This window comes from Anomaloglossus baeobatrachus, chromosome 2 (assembly GCF_048569485.1).
Source record: "Anomaloglossus baeobatrachus isolate aAnoBae1 chromosome 2, aAnoBae1.hap1, whole genome shotgun sequence".
In the NCBI taxonomy this organism is placed as follows: Eukaryota; Metazoa; Chordata; class Amphibia; order Anura; family Aromobatidae; genus Anomaloglossus; species Anomaloglossus baeobatrachus.
This window is the reverse complement of record NC_134354.1, coordinates 749,106,764-749,126,209: the sequence shown is the minus strand read 5'-3', so window position 1 is coordinate 749,126,209 and position 19,446 is coordinate 749,106,764. Positions and strand designations below refer to the sequence as shown.

Genomic DNA, 19,446 nt, shown 5'->3' with positions numbered 1-19,446 from the left:
GCCCAGAACCTTTGTGACTCTGATTCAGGCCGTGAGGACCAAGTTTCTGAGCATAATGTTGACCCTTTGTCACAAACTGTAACACCTGTGGTTATAGACAATGAGGAACATACTGATGAAGATGAGACGCAGATACCCGATTGGGATGACAACTTAAATATTCGGTCAGGGCAAGAAGAGGCTCGGTCTGAGGGGGAGGGGAGTGCAAACACAACAATTGATGATGACGTTCTAGATCCCACCTACTGTCAACCCCCAGTCAGGCACTCGAGGAGGTCAACAGAGGCGGTGGAGGAGGATGCAACCGACGACGAAGTTACCTTGCGCCTTCCTGGACAGAGTCGGAGCACTGGTAGCACGTCTACAACTGCATCCTCAGCCACCACTCTGCCTATGAGCATTATTCGGGGTGGATCAACAGGTCGCATGGCCTCTAAGCCTTGCCTAGCCTGGTCCTTTTTTCACATCGAAAAAGATCGCCCAACTCATGTGATATGTAACATTTGTCATGATTCTGTTAGTAGAGGTCAAAACCTCAGCAGTTTGACAACTTCTTCCATGAATCGTCACATGACTAAATATCATAAGTCCCGGTGGGAAGCTCACCGTGCTGCAATGCGGCCTAGCGGAGCGAACCATCCACCGCCCGCCCCTTCCAGTGCATCCGCGCGCTCTTCATCTTCTAGGACTGTGGGGACAGCTGTCACACCTGTTTTTCCACGCAAAACTTCCACCACTGTAACCGCAACAGGCAGTTTGCTTGTAAGGTCGTCAGTTGGTTTGGAAGGGGAAACAAGTGAGTGTACAGCTCTCTCAGACATCGATAGCACCAACGTTGGATGAAGGCAACATCATGTATCCGCCTGCACTTTCCTCACAAACCTGCATTTTTCCAGGGACACCCTACTCAACACCGTCTACACACAGCAGCCAGATCTCTGTCCCTCAGATGTGGTCAAATAAAAGGCCACTTCCTCCGACCCATGACAAAGCTAAGAGGTTGACTCTATCCCTCTGTAAGCTGTTGGCTACCGAAATGCTGCCTTTCCGCCTAGTGGACACACAGGATTTTAGAGACCTTATGTCTGTCGCTGTGCCCCAGTACCAGATGCCTAGTCGCCACTACTTCTCTAAGAAAGGTGTGCCCGCGCTACACCAGCATGTCGCACACAACATCACCGCTTCCTTGAGAAACTCTGTGTGTGAACGGGTGCATTTCACCACCGATACTTGGACCAGTAAGCATGGACAGGGACGTTACATGTCGCTGACTGGGCACTGGGTAACTATGGTGATAGATGGTGAAGGGTCTGCTGCACAAGTCTTGCCGTCCCCACGACTTGTGTGTCAATCCTCTGTCTGTCCAAGTTCCGCCACTGCTTCTGCATCCTCCACCTCATCTGGGTCCTCCACCTCCGCCCCAAGCCTGCCTGGTCAGGCCACCAGCGTTCTCACTGCGCAGAAGGAATCACGCACCCCTCATTACTATGCTGGCAGCAGAGCGCAACGGCATCAGGCGGTCTTTAGCTTGACATGTCTTGGTAATAAGAGTCACACAGCTGAGGAGTTGTGGTCAGCTCTGCGGTCCGAGTTTAATAAATGGTTGTCTCCACTCAACCTGCAGCCTGGTAAGGCCGTGTGCGACAATGCTGCAAACCTGGGTGCGGCCCTTCGCCTGGGCAAGGTGACACACGTACCTTGTATGGCTCACGTGTTGAACCTTGTCGTGCAGCAATTTTTAACACACTATCCCGGCCTAGATGGCCTTCTGAACAGGGCACGAAAACTGTCTGCTCACTTCCGCCGTTCAAGCGCCGCAGCTGAGCGACTTGCATCGCTCCAGAAGTCTTTCGGCCTGCCGGTTCATCGCCTGAAATGCGATGTGGCGACACGCTGGAATTCAACTCTCCACATGTTACAGCGACTGTGGCAGCACCGCAGAGCCCTGGTGCAATACGTCATGACGTATAGCCTGGGCCAACGAGATGCAGAGGTGGGGCAGATCACCCTGATGGAGTGGTCTCAGATCAAGGACCTATGCACCCTTCTGCACAGTTTCGACATGGCGACGAATATGTTTAGCGCTGACAATGCCATTATCAGCATGACGATTCCAGTCATTTACATGCTGGAGCACACGCTAAACACTATTCGGAGTCAGGGGGTGGGACAACATGAAGGGGAGGAACTACAGGAGGATTCATATGCGCAAGGGACAACAACATCACCAAGGTCCAGACGTTCATCATCACCAACGCAGCAGGCATGGGACCAAGGGGGACAGGGATCGACAAGGGCGCATAGTAGCAGGCGAAATGTTGAGCAAGGTGCAGGAGAACATGAAGAAATGGAGGACGAACTGTCCATGGACATGGAAGACTCAGCGGATGAGGGAGACCTTGGTCAAATTTCAGTTGAAAGAGGTTGGGGTCAGATGTCAGAGGAAGAAAGAACGGGTAGCACCTCTATGCCACAAACACAGCGTGGACTTGGTCCGCATGGCTGCGCAAGACACATGAGTGCCTTTTTGTTGCACTACCTCCAACATGACAGTCGTATTGTCAAAATTAGAAGTGATGATGACTACTGGATTGCCACACTATTAGATCCCCGGTACAAGTCCAAATTTTGTGACATAATTCCAGCCATAGAAAGGGACGCACGTATGCAGGAGTATCAGCAGAAGCTGTTACTAGATCTTAGCTCGGCTTTTCCACCAAACAACCGTGCAGGTGCAGGGAGTGAATCTCCCAGTTGTAACTTGACAAACATGGGACGGTCTCGTCATCTTCAACAGTCTACCCGTACCAGTAGGACCGTATCTGGTGCCGGTAACAGCAATTTTATGGAATCTTTTCATAATTTTTTTAGACCCTCTTTTGCAAGGCCACCAGAGACAACAAGTCTGACACATAGTCAACGGCTGGAGAGGATGATACAGGAGTATCTCCAAATGAACATCGATGCCATGACTGTGCAACTGGAGCCTTGCTCCTTTTGGGCTTCAAACCTAGAAAAATGGCCAGAGCTCGCAACTTACGCCTTGGAGATTTTGTCGTGTCCAGCTGCCAGCGTTGTCTCTGAACGTGTATTCAGTGCTGCTGGGTGTGTGCTGACAGATAAGCGCACGCGTCTGTCCAGTGACAATGTGGACAGACTGACGTTCATCAAAATGAACAAGTCATGGATCCAGAAGGAATTTACTACCCCTGTGTCATCCTGGGGAGAGTAAATGCTTGTTGATTTGGAATGTGCTTGATGCAAATCAAAACATCCTGTTTGCAACTAGGGCACAACTGCTGCCACTGAATGGGTGGGTGTGTGGGGCCCAATTTTTGGAAAAAAAGGGAGACTCCGCTTGGAGTAACCCTTGCTTGCTGTGTTTTTAAAAGAAGCCAAGATGAACAGAGCTGGGATCAGGAAAGACTTTGCTACCTACCCCGGTGTCATCCTGGGGATGGATAAGAATGGCGTATTTTTGAATGTGCTTGATGCAAATGTAGCTGTGAAGTGTACAACTAGGGCACAACTGCTGCCACTGAAGGGGTGGGTGTGTGTGGGGCCCAATTTTTGGAAAAAAGGGAGACTCCGCTTGGAGTAACCCTTGATTGCTGTGTTTTTTATAAATGATCCACGCTGCACAGAGCTGGGATCAGGAAAGACTTAGCTACCTACCCTGGTGTCATCCTGGGGACGGTTAATTATGGCGTATTTTTGAATGTGCTTGATGCAAATCTAGCTGTGAAGTGTGCAACTGGGGCACAAGTGCTACCACTGAAGGGGTGGGTGTGTGTGTGGCCCAATTTTTGGAAAAAAGGGAGACTCCGCTTGGAGTCACCTTGCGGTGTTTTACATGATTTTAGAAGGGCGTGCCATGCCTATATCTGTGTGTCCTCCTCTTTTTCCTTGTCCAGCTGTTTTGTTTTCGCATGAGTATATGTCCTTGTCACTTTCCAATGTGTTTGAGTTGTTTGTCACCTTTAGGACACCTTTGAGGGTGTTTTCTAGGTGTTTTTCTGTGTTTGTGATTGCCTGCCATTGTTTCCTATGCAGTTCGAGTTCGGTTCGTCGAACGTTCGACGAACCGAACTCGAACGGGAGGTCCGTTCGGCGAACCAACCTCGAGCCGAACCGCGACCGGTTCGCTCATCTCTACTGAGCACAGCATGCTGCAAGAGTTAAAACAGAGAATTAAGCCATGTCTTATCTCCTAGTTTTTTTGTTTACCTGGAATCTTAGGGTGCCTTCACACTTTAGCGACACAGCAGCGATCCCACCAGCGATCTGACCTGGTCAGGATTGCTGCTGCATCGCTACATGGTCGCTGGCGAGCTGTCAAACAGGCAGATCTCACCAGTGACCAGCCCCCAGCCAGCAGCGACGTGCAAGCGACGCTGCGCTTGCACGGAGCCGGCGTCTGGAAGCTGCGGACACTGGTAACTAAGGTAAACATCGGGTATGGTTACCCGATGTTTACATTAGTTACCAGCGCACACCACTTAGCTGTGTGTGCAGGGAGCAGGAGCCGGCACTGGCAGCGTGAGAGCTGCAGAGGCTGGTAACGAAGGTAAATATCGGGTAACCACCTTGGTTACCCGATGTTTACCTTGGTTACAGCTTACCGCAGGCTGTCAGACGCCGGCTCCTGCTCCCTGCAGATTCAGGGTTGTTGCTCTCTCGCTGTCACACACAGCGATGTGTGCTTATCAGCGGGAGAGCAACAATAAAAAAAACGAACCAGGGCTGTGTGTAACGAGCAGCGATCTCACAGCAGGGGCCAGATCGCTGCTCAGTGTCACACACAGCGAGATCGCTAATGAGGTCACAAAAACCGTGACTCAGCAGCGATATCAGTAGCGATCTCGCTGTGTGTGAAGCACCCCTTAGTTTAAGCCCTTTATCTTTATCAGTAGTGGGTCTCAGCAGCCTGAGCTGTAGTTCAACCTCGCCCTCCTCTGTGATTAGCAGCTTCTGTCTGTAGACATGTATACAGAGCCTGGTGTGGGCAGCTCTCCAAGCTCTGCTACATGCAAATTCTAAAATCTTTCACTGTATCAGAATGGCTGCACACCGTAATCTAAGTGATACATCGTTGAACTCAGGGTCTCTGTCTAAATCATGCTGCTCTTAGATGAGTTAGCAAAAACCTGCTGACAGATTCACGTTATGCAGTAATGGACATCCCCTTTAAAACATCAAAAGCAGAATTTTAAAGGTAAACATGAAGTGATCTTCCAGTGTCCAGACCCCGGCGGATCCCCTACATATTGGAAGTCAGGTCTAAAATGGCTGCAGATTCACCTATTTTAGCTTCATTAGACGCTCCTAAACTCTTCCCAATAGAGATAAATTCAAGTGGATCTGTCACCAGTTTTCACCAAACAAACTGCACTTTATTAAATCAAATTACCCCTGATGAAGCTGGGGTGCTTATTTAGAAAAATCCACGTCAGAATCTTTTTAAAGACTTTCGTCCGGAGTGGTGTTGGAACTTTAGAAGCCTGGCTCTAGCTAATTTGTTAGGCACTTTCTCTGATGTTGTCTTTCAAAGTAAGTACACCAGCCTCATCAGGGGTGCAATCTACAAAATAAGCTGCATACCTTTATTAAATAAACTCCGGTGACAGATGTGATTTCTTTTCCCCTCAGTGATAACTCATTACTCAGTTAACATGCAGTCACCAATGAAAACCATGTGGGGGGGGGGGGGGGAGGTGAACATTGGACTTCAGCATTTGCTATTTTTTATTTATCTGTCAATTTTTTTTTTTACCCAATACTCATACCTGTGTAGGGGCTGTGTTTGCTTGCACTTTACACCCGTTTTCTGCATTGCGTGAGGACATGCTTTTCACACTCCATAAGATCTGGAAACGCTACATGTGGCTTTGCTGTAATCAGCCATGTGGTTTAACCAGAAGATACAAGAATTGTAAAAACGACGAGGCCAAATAACGAAAGCGGTCGTTTAGCTGTGTGTAAATATACTATATTTTTTTGTTTTATAAGACGCACCAGATTATATGACGCATCCCAAATTTAGAGGTGGAAAATAGGGAAAAAAAACGTTAATGTTAAAATGAGGCTCCGTCTTATTATCCTAGTGTGTCTTAATCCTAATGTCACCAGGGGGGAGCAGCGGTGGAGGAGCGGCTCAGGAAGGTCACAGGAGGCAGGGTCAGCGATGCTGCGGGCTCAGAGGAGGGAGTGTTGTGGCTCAACAGGGTCGGCGATACTGCAGGCTCGGGAGTGTCTTGGCAGCGGGTGTCATTGATTTGCCAGCGGGCTGTGGGGGTGTCACTGCAGTGGAGCGACTCAGGAGGGTCACAGAACGGGGTGTGTCATCAGCGGGTGCCATTTATCTGCCAGCAGGCTGTGGGGGGTGTTGCAGCAGCGGCGAGCACTATTGATCTGCCAAGCAGGCTGTGGGGGTGTCACTGCAGTGGAGCAACTCAGGAGGGTCACAGGACGGGGTGTCTCGGCAGCGGGTGCCATTGATCTGACTGCAGGCTCCGTTGAATCGCCAGCGGTTGATGAGATAGACTTCAAGAAAATGGCCGCGGAGGCGGCGCGTGAGTAGATAGGACTAATGAAGTCCATCATGTCAATCTCAGCATGCGCTGCCTCCGCAGTTAATTTCTTGAAGCCCATCACGTCAACAGCGGGCGATACAATGAAGCCTGCAGTCAGGTCAATGCACTCGCCGCCGAGACTCCCCGTCCTGTGATCCTCCTGAGCCACTCCACTGCTCCTCTGAGCCATCAGTATTGCCAACACTGCCTCCTATGACCCCGCTCCACCACATTCGCCCTGGAAAGCCATATCCGGATTGTAAAACGCACCACCATTTTACCCCCAGTTTGGGGGGGGGGTTTACAATCTGGAAAATAAGGTATAGATTTTTTCCTCAAATATATGCATAAATTAAATTGTGAAGACAAATTTGTATATGGTAAAAACTAATAATAGATATACAACCCCTGGCAAAAATTATGGCCTCACCTGGCTCTGAGGAGGTTCATTCAGTTATTTACTTTTGTTTAAAAAAAAAAGCAGATCCCAGACATGGCACAAATGGCAACGTTCTGGCTTTAATATTAAAAAAAAAAAATAAATCATGAAAACAATGTGCTAGCCAGTAACTTACTTTTCAAGACCAAAAAGGGGGAAAAATTATGGAATCCTGAAAAAAACAAACAAAAGAACACTGCAATACATCACTTATTTTGTTGCACCACCTCTGGCTTTTATAACAGCTTGCAGTCTCTGAGGCATGGACTTAATGAGTGACAGACCGTATTCTTCATCAATCTGGCTCAAGCTTTCTCTGATTGCTGTTACCAGATCAGCTTTGCAGGTTGGAGCCTTGTCATGGACCATTTTCTTCAACTTCCACCAAAGATTTTCAGTTGGATTGAGATCCAGACTATTTGCAGGCCATGTCATTGACCTTGTGTGTCTTCTTTCAAGGAATGTTTTCACAGTTTTTGCTCTATGGCAGGATGCATTATCATCTTGATAAATTATTTTAAACATCCCCAAACATCCTTTCAATTGATGGGAAAAGAAAAGTGTCAAAATTTCAATGTAAACTTGGGCATTTATTGAAGATGTAATGACAGCCATCTCCCTGCAGCCCATATCAATGACTGTGGAAATTTACATGTTCTCTTCAGGCAGTCATCTTTTTATTGTTTAGCTTTTCTGTATGTAAATCCCATTTCCATTAGGCGGGTTCTTACAGTTCGGTCCCAGACATTTACTCTAGTTTCTTCCCATTCGTTCTTCATTTGTTTTGTTGTGCATTTCCTGTTTTGGAGACATTGCTTTAAAGCTTCCTGTCTTGACGCCTTGATGTCTTCCTTGGTCTACCAGTATATTTGCCTTTAACAACCTTCCCATGTTGTTTGTATTTGGTCGAGATTTTAGACAGCTGACTGAGAACAACCAACATCTTTTTGCAACATTGCGTGATGATTTACCCTCTTTTAAAGAGTTTGATAAGCCTCTCCTTTGTTTCAATTAACATCTCTCGTGTTGGAGCCATGATTCATGTCAGTCCACTTGGTGCAACAGCTCTCCAAGGTGTGATCACTCCTTTTTAGATGCAGACTAACGAGGAAATCTTATGATGCAGGTGTTCGTTTCGGGAATGAAAATTTACAGGGCGATTTACATTATTTTTTCCTCATAATTGAGTGATTCCATAAATTTTACTCCCTGTTTGGTCTTGAAAAGTAACAGTTACTGGCTAGCACATTATGTTGTTGTGATTTTTTTTATGTTTCTTAAAGCCACAAAGTTGCCATTTGAAATGACTTGTTTTGGTCATGTCTGTGATCTGCTTTTTTTTTTTTAAACAAAAGTAAACAACTGAATGAACATCCTCAGAGCCAGGGGAGGCCAGAATTTTTGCCAGGTGTTGTATAATGATAATGCAAAACCCCTCTAAATAATTAAGAAAAAAAAAAAAAAAAAGAAGGTGTGGGGGGGGGGACGGGACAAATAAATAAATTATATATAATTATACACACACTCACTGTTTTCTCAACACTCTAGTGCTAACTCTAAGGTAGTCCTTAAAGTCTTGGCTTGCCGGAGGAGCAAGGAACAGCGGCCAACAGTCAGCTTATGTCTATTAAAAACGACTTTCCCATAATGGATAACTCTGTGTACTGGGTCTGGTGGAGGCGGTCAGTAGTGGGATGGAAGTGATGGGAGACGTTTGCCGTGGCCGCACTTACCTCTGTAATGACTGGTCAGGCTCCTTCATGAAGCATGTGTAGAACACAGAACACAGACTGAGCGTCATCACGTGTAGTAATACAAAACCATACACGGCCAATACCAACAATGTACAATACCAACAATGACGCCGCACGCAGGTGGGGGATAAACAGCGAGACAATTGGCAGTTGCGCCCTATACAGCAACTACAGCGGTCCATTCTACAGAAAGCTTGCTGTCTGAGAGACCACCGGAGAATGAATGGAGCGGAGGGCGAGCATCGGCACCAAACTCCAATCAAAGGGTATGTGATAACTAGGATTCTGCCAACACCCCCATTTAAATAGAGCTAGACGGCAATGAGATGCAATGCAAAAGGTTGGTATTGAGACTGAGAAACGAGGGGGAGCGGAGCCCACTGGAGCGCCTTAAACCTTACATAAAATTAGTGGGGTGCTGGAAGTTGGACCACAAAAAATCTGATATAGATTGCCTATCCACAGTGGCTCAGTGGTTAGCACTGCAGTCTTGTGATGGCTCAGTGGTTAGCACTGCAGTCTTGCAGCGCTGGGGTCCTGGGTTCAAATCCCACCAAGGACACCATCTGCAAGGAGTTTGTATGTTCTCCCCGTGTTTGCGTGGGTTTCCTCCCACACTCCAAAAACATACTGAGAAGGCACTTAGATTGTGAGCCCCAATGGGGACAGTGTTGCCATTGTATGTAAAGCGCTGTGGAATTAATAGCGCTATATACATGAAAAAATATTATATTATATATCCTGGGCATAGACCCCCCATCATTTGCAGCCTTAGGACAGGTGACATTTGGAAATTAAGGAGAATCTGTCACCAGGTTTTTGCTCCCCCATCTGAGAGCAGCATAATGTAGAGACAGAGACCCTGATTCCAGCCGAGTGTCACTTACTGAGCTGTTTGCTGTCATTTAGATAAAATCACTGTTTTCTCTGCTGCAGATCTAGCAGTTATACAGCGCTGATGAATATGCTGGACTACCTGCAGCACACAACTACACTAAGCAGTTTAATAAGTACCATATCGCTGGAATCAGGATCCCTGCCCCTACATTATGCAGTTCTCAGATTAGGAGGCAAAAACCTGGTGACAAATTGCCTTTAAATAAAGGGGTTTTCATAAAACCTAATATGAGGCAAACCAAACTACTTTACACACGCTATCTGGGTCCATCTCTTCGCTGCCACTTCCTGTGTCTTATCGTCTGCAGCGCTGATTTCACATGGACAGCACTGCAGTCAATCAGTAAGCTCAGCAGCTTTGCCCAAGTAGGAAGAGTCGCGGAGTTCACTGTCTGTAGTCATGAGCGCTGTATCCAGTGTGCATATATAGCCCCTCAGATAAAAGGCGGAGACATCACAGATACAAAATACTGATGAGCAACCATTAACAGCGACCATTCAAGATGGATGTATAATATTAAAAGATACATATGGAAGAGACGTGTATAAGGTGCCAGTTACACAAATAGTGCTGCAATCAGTGCTGGGCCGCTGCCTGATCCAATAGCATGGCGTGAAGAACAGGCTGACACAGGGCACTACATGTATCTGTGTGATTAGCACCATATACTGGCCTTATCTGTGTGCATCTGTAAAGGCCCAGTCACACTAAACAACTTACCAGCGATACAACCTGATAGGGATCGCTGGCAAGTTGCTAGGAGGTTGCTGGTGAGATGTCACACTGCGACGCTCCAGCGATCCCACCAGCAACCTGACCTGGCAGGGATCGCTGGAGCGTGGCTACACGAGATGCTGGTGAGCTCACCAGCAACCAGTGACAAGCCCCCAGCGCCGCGTTGAAGATGCTGCGCTAGGTAACTAAGGTAAATATCGGGTAACCAACCCGATATTTACCTTGGTTACCAGCGCACGCAGCTACACGTGCAGAGAGCAGGGAGCAGCGCACACCGCTTAGCGCTGGCTCCCTGCTCTCCTAGTTACAGCACACATCTGGTTAATTACCCGATGTGTACTGCAGCTAAATGTGCACAGAGCAGGGAGCAGCGCACAATGCTTAGCGCTGGCTCCTTGCTCTCCTAGCTACAGTACACATGGGGTTAATTACCCGATGTGTACTCTGCTACACGTGCAAGGAGCAGGAGCCGGCACTGACAGTGAGAACGGAGGAGGCTGGTAACGAAGGTAAATATCGGGTAACCAAGGACAGGGCTTCTTGGTTACCCGATGTTTACCATGGTTACCAGCCTCCGCAGAAGCCGGCTCCTGCTGCCTGCACATTTAGTTGTTGCTGTCTCGCTGTCACACACAGCGATCTGTGCTTCACAGCGGGACAGCAACAACTAAAAAATGGCCCAGGACATTCAGCAACAACCAACGACCTCACAGCAGGGGCCAGGTTGTTGCTGGATGTCACACACAGCAACATCACTAGCAACGTCACAAAAGTTGTTCGTTAGCAGCGATGTTGCTGGCGATGTTGCTTAGTGTGACGGGGCCTTAACACTAAGCAACCCCTACATGAATGGTCTGTGTGTGAGTGGTTGTTTACCAGCTTGCACTAGTCCTTCCTCTACCTATTATCCCAGGGGGCTGCAGTATTCTGCACCTGTGCCGCCCCTGCCTTTTATCCTGGGAACTTCAGTATTCTGCATCTGTGCCGCCTCTGCCTTTTATCCCAGGGCTGCAGTATCCTGCACCTGTGCCGCCTCTGCCTTTTATCCCAGGGCTGCAGTATTCTGCACCTGTGCCGCCTCTGCCTTTTATCCCAGGGCTGCAGTATTCTGCACCTGTGCCGCCTCTGCCTTTTATCCCGGGGGCTGCAGTATTCTGCACCTGTGCCGCCTCTGCCTTTTATCCCGGGGGCTACAGTATTCAGCACCTGCGCTGTTTTGGCCTTTTATCCCGGGGGCTGCAGTATTCTGCACCTGTGCCGCCTCTGCCTTTTATCCCAGGGCTGCAGTATTCTGCACCTGTGCCGCCTCGGCCTTTTATCCCGGGGGCTACAGTATTCAGCACCTGCGCTGATTTGGCCTTTTATCCTGGGGCTACAGTACGCTGCACCTGTGCTGCATCAGGCCTTTTATCTGGGGGAACCGCAGTATTCTCCACCTGTGCTTCCTTTTATTTAGGGGGTATGCAGTATTCTGCACCTGTGCTTTCTCTGCTTTTTATCGGGAAGGGGGGGGGGTCGGCCTTATTCTGCACCAGTGCTGCCTCTGCTTTTTATCTGGGGGGCTGCATTACTCTGCACCTGTGCTGCCTCTGCCTTTTATCTGGCGGGGCTGCTGTATTCTGCACCTGTGCCGCCTCTGCCTTTTTGCCTTTTATCTGGGGGGGCTGCTGTATTCTGCACCTGTGCCGCCTCTGCCTTTTATCCCAGGGCTGCAGTATCCTGCACCTGTGCCGCCTCTGCCTTTTATCCCAGGGGGCTGCAGTATTCTGCACCTGTGCCGCCTCTGCCTTTTATCCCGGGGGCTGCAGTATTCTGCACCTGCGCCGCCTCTGCCTTTTATCCCGGGGGCTGCAGTATTCTGCACCTGTGCCGCCTCTGCCTTTTATCCCGGGGGCTGCAGTATTCTGCACGTGCGCCGCCTCTGCCTTTTATCCCAGGGCTGCAGTATTCTGCACGTGCGCCGCCTCTGCCTTTTATCCCGGGGGCTGCAGTATTCTGCACGTGCGCCGCCTCTGCCTTTTATCCCAGGGCTGCAGTATTCTGCACCTGTGCCGCCTCTGCCTTTTATCCCGGGGGCTACAGTATTCAGCACCTGCGCTGTTTTGGCCTTTTATCCTGGGGCTACAGTACGCTGCACCTGTGCTGCATCAGGCCTTTTATCTGGGGGAACCACAGTATTCTCCACCTATGCTTCCTTTTATTTAGGGGGTATGCAGTATTCTGCACCTGTGCTTTCTCTGCTTTTTATCGGGAAGGGGGGGGGGGGGGGGTCGGCCTTATTCTGCACCAGTGCTGCCTCTGCTTTTTATCTGGGGGGCTGCATTACTCTGCACCTGTGCTGCCTCTGCTTTTTATCTAGGGGGATCCGCAGTATTCTGCACCTGTGCTGCCTCTGCCTTTTATCTGGCGGGGCTGCTGTATTCTGCACCTGTGCTGCCTCTGCCTTTTTGCCTTTTATCTGGCGGGGCTGCTGTATTGTGCACCTGTGCTGCCTCTACCTTTTATCTGGGGGGGCTGCTGTATTCTGCACCTGTGCTGCCTCTGCCTTTTATCTGGGGGGGCTGCTGTATTCTGCACCTGTGCTGCCTCTGCCTTTTATCTGGGGGGGCTGCTGTATTCTGCACCTGTGCTGCCTCTGCCTTTTATCTGGGGGGGTGCTGTATTTCGCACCTGTGCTTTGCCTTTTAACTCTGGGCCCCCGCCGCATCCCAAAGTGCATTAGTTTTGTGACCAGGTGGTGGTAAAATTCAGGTCCTTTTCTTCGATTTTATATACTTTTCAGTTAATTGCTTTCAACATCAAAATATTCCATAGTAGATATACATAATAAAGCAAAAACAAATCCAGCAGAAATTGTTACAAGAGGTCATATACCATAAATGTTCAGAGGGAACCAGCTACAACCAGACGCTGCCCGTCTGAGGCTCCCGATCTCCTGCGGGTTCCGGTACAAGAACAAAAAAACAACAACTATGTTGTAGGTAAAAACAACAAATGTATCAGATGAAATCCACAAAGCACAGACATAACAGAAGAGTCACTGTGCGACACGGTAATGGTGACAACACATCACGGCTCAGACAGAGGGAAGGACGACACAAAACCCTGGAGAAGGAAAGAACTAAAATCAGAAAATACAACAGTGCGCCACAAAAGCGGAATAGTCTGGAATTAACCATAAGACCCCCAGTAGCGCCATAATGTGTGAGTTTGCAGATGCTGCAGCGATCACCTGACCACTCTGCCTGCAAAGCTGCACAGCTATGATTAGATAGGTGGAATCGGGGGTTATGGACAGGAAAATAATTCTTTAATGTGCAAGTGAAGCCATTCAACTAATAGTTTCCATAGACATACCATATTTTTCAGATTATAAGACGCACTTTTCCTCCCACAAATTTGGGAAGAAAATGAGGGGTGCATATTATCCGAATGTAGCTTACCAGGGGGTGGGGGGAGAGGGGTCGCAAGAGGCGGGGGCAATGCTGAGGGCCGCTGTGCTGCGGGCGGTGAGGCAGGGGGCATCCTGAAAATGTCAGCGCTGCAGGCTTCAAATAATGGTGCCTGGAGTCAGTGCGTGCCTAGATAAAGCTTTCGGCGCAAGATCTCATCTGTGCACGCGCCGCCTCCAACCCACTGATCTCCCATCAGCGGAGTTAAGTAAAATACTGCCCAGAGGTGGCGAGTAAGCCGATGACATCTCGGCTTGTCATTGAGCCGATCGCTCAGTCTGCGCACACGCCGACTCCGGGCGCCATTTCTTTGAAGCCCGCACCGCCGACAGTTATTGGATGTTGCCTGCCTCACAGGGGCCACAGCGAGCATCTGGGACACCCACTACAACGCCCGTAGCATTGCCCTACTCCACCACCGCCCCTACCTCCTAAAACCCCACTCCACCACCGCTGCTGCCCCCTCCAATAAGACACCACCAAATTATAAGAAGGACCCCCTTTTTCTCCAATTTTGGGGTACGTCTTATAACACAGTTCATCTTATAAACTGAAAAATACGGTATAAACTGCCTTTAGGCTTGGATGGACGTCCTTTCTGTTAAGATTTCTCCAAAAGGCAAGAGGTTTAAAGGGTACCAGTTTTTCGACGTATAAGCTGTGGCCACCACCACCGGGCTCTTATATACAGCATTCTAACATGCTGTGTATAAGAGCCCAGGCCACTGTTTAAAACATAAAAAACATTGTATAATACTCACATAGAAGGTCGCTCCTGTGCACAACAGTCAGATGGGTGGCTCCGTTCTCCAGGATCGGCGCCTCCTCTTTCGGCCATCTTGGTCTTCCTCCTTCTGAAGCCTGGGTGCATGATGCGTCCTATGTCATACACACTCGCCGGCTTTGAGGTTCTGTGCAGGCGCACTTTGATCTGCCCTGAGCAGGGCAAATCAAAGTATTGTAGTGCGCCTGCGTGGGACCGGCGAGTGTGTATGACTTAGGACGCGTGATGAACACAGGCTTCAGAAGAAGGACAAAGATGGCCGAAAGATAAGGCGCCAGCACCGGACAACAGACGCCCATATGGCACAACTCCACCATAGCGCAACCTTTAGGTGAGTATTATAAAGTGATTTTTATGTTCTACACAGCGGCCTGGGCTCTTATATACAGCATGTTAGAATATTCTATATAAGAGCCTAGTGGTGGTGGCCGCAGCTTATAGGCCAAAAAACTGGTGACAGGTTCCCTTTAAACCCATGTGTCTAGATGCAATCTTTGGCATTTAAAGGGGTTGTGAGGTTAAATCAAATTATCACCTAATTACTGATCGGTGGGTGTCTGACTGCCAGGACACATGCCCTATTGGCAGAAAGGGGAATTTTTTTTTAATCCCCGACACAATAACCGTGGCAGGTCTCATGCCCAACTATCACTCCAAATATTGGATCTATGGATCTGCCATAAAACTTCAGAGCATGAATGACTGGAGCGCCGGTCACTCACACACTTCCGTTCCATTCTTGCCGGGAAGTTTCCTTTTCTGATGAGCAGTCAGGCCTTCACCGATCAACAAGTAATCCCACATCATGTGGATAGCCGATAGCTTATTTTCATCAGACTACCCCTTTAATAAACAGTGCAACGTTTCGACATAGAATGTTGACAAAGACATTCTATGTTGAAACGTTGCACTGTTTTTGCACTTTGATGGAATAAAAAGGAAGATTTTTTTTCACTCAAGTGGACGCTGTCATTCCTGTTTTCTGCATGGTATGTGAAGCCAAGTGATCCCTTGGTACTGGACGGGCGTCCCAATACCGCCAGTTTGTGTGTTTACGGTCAGTGACTTTAGGTGCTGCAGTTTTTGGGTATTTTAACCCCTTTAATAAACAGCTGATGCTGGGGGCATAATACATGCAGCTGATTGCTGACTTACGGGCAGACATTTCTATCCAGAATATCATCGCCCACCATTGCATTGTTCCCCCGAGGACACTTACCTTGTGTAGCTGCGGTTGTGTGATTAGTGATGGGGGTGTGCGTTGTGGCTGGTGTAGGACTAGTGGCATTCGAGGAGTTGGTGGGTCCCGGCACTAGCACTGCAGTGGTGGTCTCATTTTTCTTTGTGGCTGGCGTTGCTGGGCTGACCACTGATGAACCATTACCATTCACAACAGGAGCAGCCGTTGTAGTTCCTATAAATGAAAAAAAAAAAAATATTTTAGCCCCTCTGTGTGCAAAGTCAGCAATTTACTAGATAAGGAGAACTAGAGGGAAAACATTGAAACAGTACCGGAAAGTCACTGTGCTGAAACCAAACGTCAGATCTTAAAGGGTCATTCCCGTCTTGGCTGTTCATGGTTCGGCCAAAAGTTGACCACTAGACGTGGAAAGACGGAAAAGATGGAGAGCGTCTGAGTTACACTATTTCCATAACTCCTGTAGAAACGGAGTAAAGGGACCAGCCTCGCTCAGCCGTCTCCGGATCTCCTCTCCAGCCAAGCTCCGACCACTGGAGGTGATCTCTCGTCACGGCCATGAAAGGACAAGATGGGAATAAACCTTTGGGGTATATTGCCATACACTTCAGAATTTTTCCCGCATCAGGTGTATGAGATTTGCTATAAATCACACAGCAGGCCCGCAACACTTGCACAGGTCACAGATCACGTCATCAAAACTTTTCCCAAACTTCACAAGTCACTCTTCTGTAGAAGAAGCCAGAACAGAAAACCAACAGTCTCCCATCAATGAGCCCTGGGCCACCATGACTGTTACCATCTCACCGGTTTTCCTATACTGGACCACTCTTAGAAAGAACTAACCACTGAACGCCAGGTGCACCCTCACAATAATTGGCAGCGTGCACATGCCCTAACCGGCTTGGCTGTCGTTATACCCTACGTTTGCTCATTCTTTTTTCTTTCAATACATCAACTTTAAAACCAGACGGTTCACTTGCCCCTTGATCACATCTTGTCACTGCACTGCCTTTTTATTTTTTAATTGACGTGCCACTTTTCATTAAGGGTACCTTCACACTTAAGCGATGCAGCAGCGATCCGACCAGCGATCTGACCTGGTCAGGATCGCTGCTGCATCGCTACATGGTCGCTGGTGAGCTGTCAAACAGGCAGATCTCACCAGCGACCAGCCCCCAGCGACGTGCAAGCGACGCTGCACTTGCACGGAGCCGGCGTCTGGAGGCTCCGGACACTGGTAACTAAGGTAAACATCGGGTATGGTTACCCGATGTTTACCTTAGTTACCAGCTCACACCGCTTAACTTAGCGTGTGCAGGGAGCAGGAGCCGGCACTGGCAGCATGAGAGCTGCGGAGGCTGGTAAAGGTAAATATCGGGTAACCACCTTGGTTACCCGATGTTTACCTTGGTTACAGCTTACCGCAGGCTGTCAGATGCCGGCTCCTGCTCCCTGCACATTCAGGATTGTTGCTCTCTCGCTGTCACACACAGCGATGTGTGCTTATCAGCGGGAGAGCAACAATAAAAAAACGAACCAGCACTGTGTGTAACGAGCAGCGATCTCACAGCAGGGGCCAGATCGCTGCTCAGTGTCACACACAGCGAGATCGCTAATGAGGTCACAAAAAACGTGACTCCGCAGCGATCTCAGTAGCGATCTCGCTGTGTGTGAAGCACCCCTAAGACGTAAACAAAGCTCACTAAGAATTGTAATTGTGGGGTGACCGCTGCCCCATGGTGTTTATTTCCTCCTCTAAGGCTATATTCACACTTCCGTTGTTTTGCATCAGTCACAACCCGTCGCCTTGAGGAATTACGCTATCCTGCAAAATATTTTGCAGGAATCCGTTTTTTCCCCATAGACTTCTATTAGCGATGGATTGTGACTTATGGCCCTGCGTTGCATCCACCGCGTGACGGATCAGTAGTTTACTGACTGTCAGTTGGGAGCAATGCTAAATGTAACGTTTTTTTGAGCGGCAAAAAACAAAAAACCACGCACTTCACAGGTATCCGTCGCAATCTGCCAAGAGCTGTAATGGATGACTATGCTCTACTGAGCATGCCCAGCGCTGGAGTCCATCATGCTCTACTGAGCATGCCCAGCATGTCAGGCACACCCATTGGGCTGTCCCAAACACAAACGAATCCCAATGGATCCGTCAAAAACGGACGCACAACGGATGTAACGGCCGCGACGGATCAGTTTTTTCACGGAATCCTGTGAAATAACACATTCGTTGCGTCAGTTGACATTAAAAAACGACAGATCAGTTGATGTGTCGCATCGACAGATCTGACGGATTTAAAACAACGGAAGTGTGAAAGTAGCCTAAAAGAGGTGGCCGAGGGAATTGAGATGTGACCAATTTACTCAGTTAATGCTTTATATGCAGCGGTCAATAGTGACGGCTGCATGCAAAGCGTGTTACATCTAATGTGGGGCGATGGCTGCAAGTGCAACCAGAGACCTAACAATGGCCTCAGTCTGCCACAAATGAAAACACTTTTGCGCTAATAAAAAAAAAAAAAAGTCCAAAAATAAAACACATCTGGTATTACTATATCTAAAGACCTGAAAACAAAACTATATCATTTATCCCACATAATGAATGTTGAAAAATAAACTACGCCAGAAGTGCCATTTTTTGTTTATTCCACAACCATTAAAAGTACAGTGTGTTAGGCTATGTGCGCACGTTGTGTATTTACATGCAGTTACGCTGCGATCTGCACCGCAGAATAACTGCATGCGTCCTGCGTCCCCTGCACAATCTATGAAGATTATGCAGGGGCCGTGCGCACGTGGCGTATTAGAGCGCAGCGCTTAGGCTACATGCGCACGCTGCTTTTTTGGCTGCAGTTTTGTCAGCTGAACTTTCTGACATCTGACTTCCCAGCAAAGTCTATGAGAAGTCAGATTTTCTATTCGCACATTGCAGTTTATTTGTCAGCGTTTTTTTTTGTCAAAAGTTTGTGACAAAACAAATGCAGCATGTTCATTCTTCCTGCGTTTTTGTCAACATTTGTCACCCATTGAAATCAATGAGGGCATCAAAAACGCAGGAAAAATGCATGCTAATCAAAAGTGGTGCATTTTACCTGCCTTTTACCTGCGTTTTTGCTAGCAAAAACGCAGGTGATTTGTCAGGAAGTGAGGTCAGGCAAGTGGTCCCGTCCCGTCCTCCATGTGTTCCCCGAAGTACCGGAGATAATGTGGAGGACGGGACTATCAGCAGCGGCGGCAGCGAGAGGGGGATGGACATTGGCAGCTGAAAACATTGATTTTTATCTCTCGCTGCCGCTGATAGTCCCGTCCTCCACGTGTTCCCCGAAGTACCGCTGTCCCCAGCGTGCACGCACAGGGGAGATGATAGACCCCTCTCACCGCCACCGCCGCTGAAAGTCCCGTCCTCCACGCTCCTGCCGGCTCCACGCTCCTGCCGAGCTCCACGCAGTAGCGCGATCAGCTAAGCTGTCACTGAGGTTACTCGCGGCCACCGCTGGATTCAGCGGTGGCCGCGGGTAACCTCACTGACAGCTCAGGCTGATCGCGCGGCTGTCTTCATTAGCTGCATGGAGGTGACCGGAGTGGCGGTGTCTGCTGCT

At 48.7% G+C, this 19,446-nt stretch overlaps 1 protein-coding gene across 1 annotated transcript in view; it reads right to left on the bottom strand.

Annotated features, from left to right (window-relative positions):
• TMEM123 (transmembrane protein 123) overlaps nucleotides 1-19,446 on the bottom strand; it is a 46,957-nt gene that overhangs the window by 9,977 nt on the left and 17,534 nt on the right. Inside the window, exon 2 of the mRNA XM_075337461.1 lies at nucleotides 15,854-16,048. Coding sequence (XP_075193576.1) covers nucleotides 15,854-16,048 — 195 coding nt within the window. The remainder of the gene's footprint in view (nucleotides 1-15,853; nucleotides 16,049-19,446) is intronic.